The sequence below is a fragment of the Halyomorpha halys genome, unplaced genomic scaffold (genome assembly GCF_000696795.3).
Source record: "Halyomorpha halys isolate HHAL.00 unplaced genomic scaffold, Hhal_1.1 Scaffold673.1, whole genome shotgun sequence".
NCBI classification, from domain to species: Eukaryota; Metazoa; Arthropoda; class Insecta; order Hemiptera; family Pentatomidae; genus Halyomorpha; species Halyomorpha halys.
Window position 1 is genome coordinate 801330 of NW_027114803.1, and position 12062 is coordinate 813391.

General features: G+C 35.7%; 1 protein-coding gene across 1 annotated transcript; it reads right to left on the reverse strand.

The window, feature by feature from the left end:
* Positions 1-6: 6 nt before the first annotated feature.
* Positions 7-11448, reverse strand: Mrm2 (Mitochondrial rRNA methyltransferase 2). The gene is made up of 4 exons (XM_014427805.3): positions 11216-11448; positions 10589-10728; positions 7512-7749; positions 7-7164 (listed from the first exon to the last, which is right to left on the reverse strand). The coding sequence occupies exons 1-4, from the start codon at positions 11371-11373 to the stop codon at positions 6966-6968; spliced, it is 735 nt and encodes a 244-aa protein (XP_014283291.1). The 5' UTR covers positions 11374-11448; the 3' UTR covers positions 7-6965.
* Between the last annotated feature and the right edge of the window lie 614 nt (positions 11449-12062).

Here is a 12062-nt window from a genome sequence, read left to right on the forward strand (position 1 = left end):
GGATTGGCCGAAACGTTGGACGTATAAAAGAAATAAAAAGTTTTGAGACTATAATGGATAGTGTTTGAATTATTTATTAAAAAAACAATTTTACTTCCCCAATATGAAAGACAAAATCACAGAATACATTAATAAATCTCAAATATATACAAAAGCAAAATACAACAGAAAACCCATCAAAACTAAATTTCAACAAACTCCCACACCAGAGAAACCATTGCAGGAATTAATGGAGGGGAGTAATTTATCTATTCTAGACTTCTATGTTCACCAAAGAGGACACCAGGAAAAAGGATGCTGATGGTTATAAAATATTAAAACAAGACCTAAGAAAAAAACTGCGGGTAAAAAATAATTTCCTAAATTAATGATCCTATTAAATGTTTACTTAATCTACATCTCCTGTATTTTTTTCTCTCTTTCTAATTAAATAGCCATAATTCAATGGAATTGTAATGGTTTAAAAACTTATTTCAATGATTTAAAAATTATAGCAAATGACATAAACCCAATCCTGTTTAGCTCTTCAGGAGACTCATCTTTCATCGCAAAAGAACATTACAATAAAAGATATTGAAATTTATCGAAAGGATGATATAGCTCTAATCACAGCTGTCACAGAGTTCTAATTGCTATTCATAAATCCTTCTATTTTGAACAAATCCAAACTAACTCTCATCTTCAAGTTGTAGCAGTCTATCCATTTAGGCTTCACATTTTCCATTTGTAACATCTACCTCCCACAAGATCGGTCAATAGAATCTGAACATCTGATGAATATAAATAAATATAAATGTATCCAACTGCCTCACTAAGTTCTATACATAGGAGATTTTAAAGGGCCTTATCTGTTAAGGAGATCAAAAGAAAAACAAGACAGAATAATAAAAAATTTCATTGACATACTTTTAAATTCTTAGGAACCCACCTTTCTTAGTTCCGGTTACGGAATTTTTTATGTTCCAGTTACATTTTCCGCCATAGAGCTTTCTCTTTGCAGCTAGAGACTCTATAGTGCTATAGAATGTAACGTCCTACAGGACCTTTACGGAAGTGACCATTTTCCAATCCTTATAAAACTTTTGAATATAAATCCTTCATTTCAAGCGAAACTCTATCAATACCAATGACCAAAGAAAAGCCAAAAAGATCACCGGTTCCATGGTTCAATGAAATGTGTAAAAGAGCTCTTAACCTGTTAACCAAGCAGGACGTATAAATACGTCAAACGTAAACAATATTGGGTACGGGTAGATATATGTTGTGCCCTGGAATGGGCAGGACATATATTTTCCAACAACGTATCAGTCATCCGTACAAAAAAGATAAAGGTCATTCAGATCGGTTACACTTTTTGATAGTGTATAGAGAAATTGGTAGATACCAACATAGTGAAAACCCATCCAAAGGCATCAACAAGCAGCTCTAAACCTAAACCATCATGCTTAGTAGAAAGGCATTTTCCATAACAAATGAAAAGTGATATAGGTCCATCCACTTCAACTCGGCAACCAGTGTAATTTCCCGTCTCTCCCTGGCTCTAGTCCGTCTGCTTCATCTCGGCAACTAGCCTTATAAGCTTACTGGTCCGTCCGCTTCATCTCGGCAACTAGTAAGCTGGCTCCTATCTTGACAGATAAAATCCACGAAGTATCTGCGCCGACTGAAGCTTACACCATCGCCCGACCGGCCACTTCAAAACAGACAGTGGATAAGCCATCGCATAATTATACAGAAGACCTAAGGGAACTCCGCCAGGACATAGACTGAATACTTGGTATCTTAGGATCAAGAGAGCGCGGCCGAAGCCTAAGCCAAGGATGGAATGGCGCATGCTCAAGATCCAAATCCCATCTGAGCGGTATTTGCTACTACGATCGACGCTTTAGATAAAAGTCTTTTAAGTGCAGGAAACTGTGTGAATGGGAAGAGAAGAGCCCAGAGTCAAATTTAAACTCCCACCAGTGAAGGTTGTGGCAGAAACTTTCACTCCACACCCACACTGCCGCCTTTTCGTCAAAGATCAAATAACGGGCCAGCCTTTCCTGATAGACACAGGAGCTTCAATTTCACTGCTACCAGTCCCTAAGGGACGGTGCAGGAACCCATCGGACTTCAATTTTTCAATACCCACTTATGGCGAAGCGACCAGAGATGTGGACCTAGGATTTAAGAAACCCTTTCGCTGGACCTTCATACTAGGTGACGTAGGCAAAGTGATCTTAGGTGCAGATTTCCTCTACTGGCATCAACTCACAGTAGACCTGAGAAACAGGAGGTTGATCAATGAACTTACAGGCCAGAGGACGACAGGGAATATTTCAGAAGAACAAATCCCAGTATACTCAGTAGCACTCACGAATCAGAGATATACAAGGATCCTGAACGAATTCCCCATTATAACCAAGATCACACCGATACGTGGACCACCCTGCGGAGTTATCGAACACTACATAGAGACAAAAGGTTGACCAGTTACAGCAAAATGCCGATGCCTACCGCCCGGGATATACCAGGAAGTGAAGAAGGAGATCAAGAACCTAATAAAAGAAGGTATTTGTCGCCCTTCAAAGAGTCCCTGGTCAAGTCCAATACACATGGTGAAGGAGGCAGATGGAAGCCTAAGATTATGTGGCGATTATAGGGCGCTAAATAAGCAAACAATTCCTGACCAGTACGGAGAGCCAAACCTAAGGGACTTCACGATGGAACTGCATGGCAAGAAAATTTTTTAAAGATTGACCTACGCCGCGCCTATTACCATATACAGGTCGCAGAAAAAGACCGAGAGAAGATGGGCATTATAACACCATTTGGCCTAATAGAGTATAATGGAATGAATTTTGGCCTTAGGAACGCAGGACAAAGCTTCCAGAGATTCGTCGACGATAAATTTCGCGACCTGACCTACTTATACAAATTCATAGATGATTTCCAGATTGTGTCTGATAACGAAGACCAACACGAAACCCATCTGCGGGAAATCCTACAGAGACTGGGCAAATATAGCATCGCTATCAATCCGGCCAAGTGTATTTTCGGAATAACCGAGTTAGAATTTCTAGGATATCACCTGACCCAAACAGGCATAACGCCACTGGACAATAGAGTGAAAACCATATTAGACTACCCGCTGCCAAAGAACCTTTGCCAGCTCCGTCGCTCTCTGGGAATGGTGAATTTCTACAGGCCCTGTCTACCAAATGCGGCTACCATACAGCAGCCCCTCAACGAGCTAACTCACAGAAAACCAAAAAAAGATTCAGCACCGATTGAGTGGGATATGAGGACAACTGAAGCATTCAAAGTAACAAAGAAGAATTTGGCAGAGGCCGCCCAACTGAATCACCCCGACCCCACTGCTGAAATATCCATAGCGAGCGATGCATCGGATATCGCTATAGGCGCAGTATTGCAGCAGAAGAAGGACAATACCTGGCAAACACTCAGCTTTTTCTCCAAGGCGTTGAGTAATTCTCAAAAAAAATATTCTGTTTATGTCCGTGAATTACTGGCCATATATGAAGCAGTAAAACATTTCAGACACCCATTAGAGGGCAAGAATTTTTATATAATTACAGATCATCGTCCGCTAACACACGCCTTCAATCAGAAGCCTGATACCGTGTTGCCAATAAGGTCCCGCTGGCTCACCTACATTAGCCAATTCACTACCGATGTGTTTTATAAACCTGAGAAGAACAACAGAGTGGCTGATGCGCTTTCAAGAATAGAAGAAATCCAAATGCCTGACAACTTCGTCGCACTCTGAGGCACAGGAAAAGGACGAAGAACTCCAATGCATTAAGGACCAGCCTAACTTAAAATTTAAATGCACGGAAATACCAGGCACAGATAGGTCTATCCTTTGCAAAACGTCACTTAGCAGACCTTATCTACCAATTGAATTTAGGCGACCTGCGTTTGATAAGATTCACAACCTCAGCCACCCCAGTATCAACACTACAAAGAAAATTATAACACAATGCTTCTTTGGTCAGGTATTAACGGAGATGTCGGTGAATGGGCTAAATGTTGCCTTGCTTGCCAAAAGTCAAAAATTAGCAGACACACAGTCACGCCCATGGGAAATTTCGAGCCTACAGCCCGCTTTCAACAAATTCACATAGACTTAATTGGTCCTCTACCACCTTCAGAAGGATACACATACTGTTTGACCATGATAGACCGCCATACAAGATGGACTGAGGTGATCCCACTACAAAGTATAACAGCAGAAAATGTAGCCACAGCATTTTATACGAACTGGATCTGCCGATTCGGCATACCAATGACCGTCACAACAGATCAAGGACGACAGTTCGAATCAAATTTGTTTTACCAGCTCACAACTCTGCTAGGTATCCACCAAAAAAGGACGACGGCGTACCACCCACAATCTAATGGCTGCATAGAGCAATGGCACCGAACATTGAAGACTGCCATCACAGCTCACCTTAACAATGTCAACTGGACAAGAGTATTGCCAATGGTATTATTGAGACTACGAGCTAGCCTACGCGACAACACTTCGTCTAGCATAGCTGAGGCTCTGTAAGGATGCCCCTATACGTCTCTCAGGAGAATTCCTTGAAGAGAACAAAAAGAAATTCGAACCCCACACGGCACTTCAAGAGTTAAAAGACAACATCTCCAGACTGCGACCAGCCCAGTCAAGGGAATCGCCAAGGAAAATCTTCATCCATGAGGAATTACAGAAGTCCACACACGTATTCGTGAGGGAAGATCATATAAGGAGACCATTAACACCACCATACTTAGGACCACACAAGGTACTGGAAAGAAAGGAAAAACATTATCTGATCCAGCTCCCAGAGCGAACGGCAAATATTTCAGTGGACCGCTTGAAGCCAGCATATATGCCCAGCGAGGACAACACGGACGTTAGACCAAGGTCGATTTTAAAAAAATCACCCCAGTCCACAGGGAATACAGAGAAGAGAGAAGAGCAATACTATCGGACAACCCGTCAAACCAACAATCCGCTTCTCTGAGGCACTGGTATAGGCGGTAAAACATTCCTCATCTAAGTTTCTATGACTTCGTCATTAAGAGAGGGGAGTCCTGTAACAATCAGCGAGCAAGAAGTGCCACCGCAACCCGCCAGGGCTCAGCACTACAAGCGTCTCAGAAGCTAAGCCAATTGAATATAATCTTATTATTATAAAAATACTGTATCATGTACAAATGTATAAACATTAATATGTAATAATGTTATTTATAAAATAAAAAAGATTGATCAAAAAGAGTCTACGGAACTATCTCAAGTAGAGTTGGAAGAGTGAACCCTCAGTGATAACCGATCACATGAGCCCTTTAATTCCCACCGGGCTGATCGGTTAAATGAAGCCTTTTCCAGGTCTAGACATAGCATTGGTGGCGTACACTCTACTTGAGATTGCAAGGTTCATTCCCAATCATATTCCCACAAGAGTTGTTTTTTAGTATGCTCACCCATGATGATGGCGTATCTCCTCCCCTTCTCTCCAGCAATCTTAGTCTGACCGTCACTGGTCCATCCGCTTTATCTCGCCAACCAGTGTAATTTCCCGTCTCTCCCCAGCTCTAGTCTGCCCGCTTCATCTCGGCAACTAGAGCTGCACCTAGTCTTATCAGCTTACTGGTCCATCCACTTCATCTCGGCAACTAGTAAGCTGGCTCCTATCTTGACAGTTCTAGTTGTCCGCTTCATCTCGGCAACTGGAACTGTTACTCTACCTCAGATTCTCTCATCTAGACCTCCTCTACCTGAGTCAGTGTTCAGGACTCATCCCCTGGCACGGCCTTCCTTTCTTACCTATTATTGAAAACGCCTTGTTGAGGGCCTTCTATAAAGTGGATATCAGGCTGGAGAACCACCTAAGACTAGACCACCCCGACAAATTAGTTATAACATTATAATAATAATTAATTAATAATTCTGAAAGAGATTGTTTTGATTCAAGTCAAAAAATCCACTACACTACTATTCCTAATGGAATATAGGAAAATTATTTTGTTCCACGATGAAAGGTTGTCAAATATTTTAATAATTTAAAACACCTGAATTAGGACCATTCATTAAATTTGCCCTACTTTAAAACCACTGAATAATTGAATAAACAAAAAGTCTTTTCATGAACCCTTTTCTGCCATATGAATGTTTCTCTATTTGTGTTTTTTGACATTATAAGAAAAAATAAATACTTCTTTCTGAGATTAAATTGTTGACAGAGAAAACACAATTGATTGATGTTTTAACAAATGATAGTTTTCCCATAAATTTTATTTTAATTTATAATTTTTGTATAATATTTTCCAGTACTAAAGAAAAAAAAAATTTGAAAGGATAAAGAGATCCAGATGGCAGTCAAAAAAGTACTGACATAAAAAATAGACAGAGTTTATTTGAAACTCCTTTTGTTTCAAACAATTAATTTTTTTTAATACTATATTTAAGCACCTTTTTTTTTTTTTTTTTTACCATCAACCTGACTTTTATACAAAAGTCTTGTATGGAATCTTGAAGGATACCCTTCGATTATGTATGGTCAATTAAGAAACTTCCAATATAAAAAATATAGTATTTAAGTTTTTTTGCATTCCTTTACATATAAAAACTTGTATATTGTTACTAATAAATCTTATCATCATTTCAACATGTGACATTTTGTCTATCTCAGCACTGCATGATCAAGAGTCAACTACTGTTAAGAAACTATCACTTTCAAAATACTAAACTGGAAACAAGAGGTTTCCAAAACCTACCTAGGATACAATAATGTATCACATTCATGATTTCTTGAAAAAGAGAATAATTGAATAATTATACAATGATTATTTTCTGGGTATGAAGGAACAGATATTTTGACATAACAGGTGACAGTTATTCACAATAGAAATGATGGAATAAATCTAAAGATAAATTTAGATCAGACTAGCTACTGTCTACACGTGGATGATGGTTAATCTGTTGCTCGAACTCCTTTGAAATCTTGAGCAAGGATGAAAATTTCAGAAGAATCAGAACGGCTCGCAGGTGGCTTCACTCTCTTTACAGAAGAGTAAAACTGTTTCAAGTCAGCTTCAAGCTTAGACAATCTTCCACCATCCCACAGCTTCAGAAGCATGGAACCATTTATTTTGTTGACTTTTAAGGTAAATCTATATTAAGAAGATAATAAATATGATAAATTGACGTATTCCTAGAACTACCTTTTTATTTATATTTAAATTGAATTTGATGAAAATTTGTAAGTATATGCTTTATATACCTTCACTATTTTTAGTAAATAATATTATAATATTAGTAAGAACATCATCAATAAAATAACTATATAAAAAATAGTAAAATCAAAACAAGTAAAGAGGAAAAAAAATTGTGAGGATCTATTCTACATTTAGTGGATCTGATTTATTTTATTGATAATATAGGTTAATCTATTGAAAGATATCAGGTATGCCACTACTTATCATTTATAATTTAATGCACATACTGAAAAAATCCTGACCTTATAAACTCGTAAGCTAATGAAACAATAGCATCATGGTCCATTTCCTTTATGCCAGTTGCATTTGGAGCCATATCACTCAGTACAACATCTACTCTTCTACCTTCGAGCACCTTATGCAACTTTTCATGAGATAATTTATTTCTGAAGTCACAGCCACTTAGTAGGACAGCTCCTTCAATAGGAAATATTTGGAGTAGATCAATTCCGACAACAAATCCTTGTTTTGCATGTTTATCTGAAAAGATATATAGCAACATGAGTTTAAAGGGTCTTATGTATACCAGGTCTATGATTTAGTAACTAAGAGTGAGTGAACAATACAATAATTTAGTTGTTAAAGGAAAGTGAAATGTATAATAGAGGCCTATAAAAAACTATTAGGTTATATAATGTTTATAACTTTTATGGTCTTTTGTAATAAAAGGAAACCTCAGTTCCCCTCACCAGGTACCAGTATGTTCAAACACACAAGGAATCTGGTTTCTTTTGTTGATAAAAAATTACTTTGCCTGCTAGTATAAAGCAATTTAGTTTATTTATTTAGCAAAGAATACTAACAAGTAGGTACATTTGTACCGTAGGAAAATGCTTCTATGAGAGATAATAATATAATATATTTTATATAATACATAATAGATAGCACCCAACTACCAATTATGCAAGTGGTTTTCGCAATCAATTACTATCTACTCATTGAATCATTTCTTATAATATTTTACTATTTATAGGAGAGATATTTCTAAATCGGGGCAGAAATGATAATCTCTCTCATTTCGAAACCAGTTCGAAAAACTTCATCCATTGATGGACACCCTGGCTTGGGAGTGGGAGCAAGTATCTTATCTCCCTTGCTTTAGAAAAATCTCTCCCACGGACAAGAAAATAATAGGTAAATATTATAATAAATGATTCGATGAGTAGATAGTAATTGAATGCGAAATCCACTCGCATAATTGATAGGTAGATACCAATGTCATCATCGCTGAAAGAAGGATTTTCATATGGTAAAAAAAATGTACCTACTTGTAAGTATTCTTTGCTAAATAAATACACTAAATTCCTTTATACTAGCAGGCAAAGTAATTTTTTATCGACAAAAGAAACTAGATTCCTTGTGTGTTTGAATTTACTGGTATTCTGGCAAGGGGAACTAAGGTTACCCAACAGAGTATACTATTAAACTGGCAAGGGAAACAGAGGTTACCTTTTTTATTTTGCCTTTTGACAAACTATGAATGAAAGTTTCAACTAGTTATTTGTGAAATCTTATAGAAAAATAACCTAATCTGCTGGATTCTGCAAATCACTATTCTTGGAAATTGACAAAACTAACAAAAAAATAAAGTAAACATATCTGGAACTGTTACTTAATCACTAGAAGAATTTGCAGGAAATAGATAGCACCTGGAACATCAGTGTTATCAATGTATTGGGAATAAGTTCCTCTAAGATAGCAACACTGATTGCAATGACTCAGTCTAGCTGTAATGCGGTAATGTTAACAAAAAGGTAAGGGGAACCATAGTTCCCTTCAAATTGTGTTCACATTTAATAAGGGTTTAATACAAACATATTACAAAAATTATACAAGTATCATGTTTTTACAGTAATTGCATCTTGTAAAAACCCATAAAAGCTTACTAAGGATAAATCGCCAGTGGGCTATCTCTTATTCTAACGTTATGTCATGCCTGTATCTACATTTTATTTAAACATGATGAAAACAGATATGAAGTGTAAATGGATTGACTTTAAAAAAAACATAACCTAAACAGTATAAAATGGAGAAAATTTTTTCTTTTTTTTTTAAGAAAGGTAAATACCTTTCTTTAAAGGTGCTTTGAACATAAACATAATAAAAATTAAGTTTTTTGTGACAAGTCCCTGAAATGTCTTCAGTAGGCAATATAAAACCGAGAAGAGGATGATTTAGATGTAAAAAATAAAAAAATACTTATTCACAAGAATTTAATAAAATAAATATAAATACTGAATAAAATGTATACAATATTTCAATGGAGAAAGTTTGCAAATCCTCATTAATTTGGTTGATTTTGTTATACTTCAAATCACTCAAAGATGTAATCAACAAATCGGCTAAAATATTAATTTGTTGATGCAATAAGGACATATTGTAGAAGATTACGATACAGATTTTGAAAACAAATATTACTAGCATGCAAGATTACTCTGTCCCATCTAAAGAAAAATATTATAATACCAGCCTGTCATGCCAGTCAACTTACATCATGTAAATGCTCCTTTAATCTTCTCCCTAAAGTCTTTTGAGATTGACTACCAGTTCATCAACTACCACATTTATCTTAACTTAGATATTTTCTAATATAATCGGAAAATTTCAAATGTGGAGTCTGAAGAAGCATAGCACTAGTTTAAAAAAAGTCTGTGGGGTGAAATGTAATAATATATTATTTCAGAAAAAAGAACAATTTCTCGGTTGTAATTAAGAAATATTGCAAATTTTATTATTTTTATTTTCTAATAACTCTGTTTTCACTTTTGTAAATTAATCTATATAAAGAGGCATGTTTGAAATACAAGTGTGTCTGGAAAATTTGATTAACATATGTGTGATAAAAAGTAATAGATAATATTTGATAAAAGTGATAAGGTACAAACTCACAATTCCTGAAAATTTCATTAAAATAGGGTTAACAGTAAGTAGCTGCATTTAGTAGGATTTTATTACAGACAGATATGGAACAAAATACACTCCTTAACGTCTAAAATGTTTAACAGGAGTGGAAGTTTTCCTAACCTTCTGAATCGAGAAAGTTAAAACAAACTTCAAATATCCAACTCATCCTAATAAATTACTCTTGTCTAACACTAACAGAATGAATTTTTGGAAAACTTTGCATTCTGATACCCTCCAGCAATCAGTGATAGCTGGACCTAACAGAAAGAGCTAAGTGGCTCTAATTTCACCTGTCCCTCAGGTTCCCATGGGGTAATCTCATATCAGATATGAAATGATTACTTAATATATGGAGAACCCATAAGTAGAAAAAATATTCAAATATGGGAAAAGGAAAAAGCAGACATTGAGTTACCTGTTAATGCAGCATTTGCCTTGTCAACAGCTACTTGGGTCCAACCACCGGGAGCAGCACCACAATCAACCACACACTGCCCTGGGCACAATATTTTATGTTTTTCATCAATTTCTAACAATTTAAACGCACTCCTGCTTCTACAAAATGATCATCTAAATGTTAAATAAATATATATTACTTGTGAGTAATAAACTGTCTTGATAACTTTCATCAAATCTGGATAACTATTTAAAATAATTATGAGTAAACTGAAAAGAGGAAATCATTTCAAACATTACAGTAATAGAACTACTTAAATTTTAATGTAATTACTGCAAATATCAGAAAAATATGAATGTTTTTTTTTTTTTAACTATTTACAAAGAACACAAAAATTTATAAATTGCTAAAGTTTTGATAATATAGATATTTCAAAGGATTAATGTGAATAGCTTCTTATTTACACAGTACCTCACCCAAAATTAAACATAGATTAAAAGACCATTCATAGCCTAAGATTTGTATTCACCTCTTGTCAAAAGGAAATGTTAGAGGTTAAACTTCTTGCCAAACCCTTTACCAACTATAAAGTAACTTTTTAAACATTTAGTATTTAGATTAAAAGAAAACAATGGAAATTATTACCTATAATTTTTTATTTTCGCGTTTTCAACATAGGGATCTTTAAGTTGCCTTATTAACCAATCCTGCGAACTTTTACTTTTACCTTTTAAATTGATAGGAATTTTTTTATCCAGTTTTAAACAGGTATAAAAAAGACGTAAAGGAGGCTTATTAAACATCACAGAGGAAAACCGAATTCAACTGCCACAATTGAAAACTTAAGCTGTGCGTTTCCGGATAGCAAACAAATACAGGTTATACTTTTCTCCCATAGAGCTCACAACACTAAACTTAAATGAATAAATTCTTTTTTAAGGTAAACAAATATATTTTTTTTTATGTAAAACTTTTGGAAATAAGTACTACTATAATTTCTAAAAAAAGACATATGAATCAATAACAATATATTTGATATTTTATCACATAGTTTTTTTCTTCTTTTAAGTCCCATGGGTGCGTAGGGTCGATGTCATAATGAAAACGGGTTGAAGGTAGCCTATTTTTCTGCATTCTGGTAAGGCCTTTTAAGAGGGGGCTGAGGAAATTTGATCATTTGAGAAGGGCTAGTCTGTATTTTGTGTCAGTCTGTTGGTGATGGAGCTCACCAGATTTGTTGATTCAAATAATTTAGTTACTTGTACTCAGTCGAGTCTGAGTCTATTTGTGTGTGTCTGCAACCTTTATGGGCATCCTGTCGGTGTCAGTGTTCTAAATAATGGGTTTGTAGAGTACTGAAGACTGTCAAAAAATTGTATATGTTTCCTCGATATGAATTCTGTCTCAGTCGGTAGTTCGAATGTCGTATGAATGTGGTCTGTCTTTGCTCTTTAAAGTGAAGTATATCAATTAGTTGAATAAGTAGCACTAA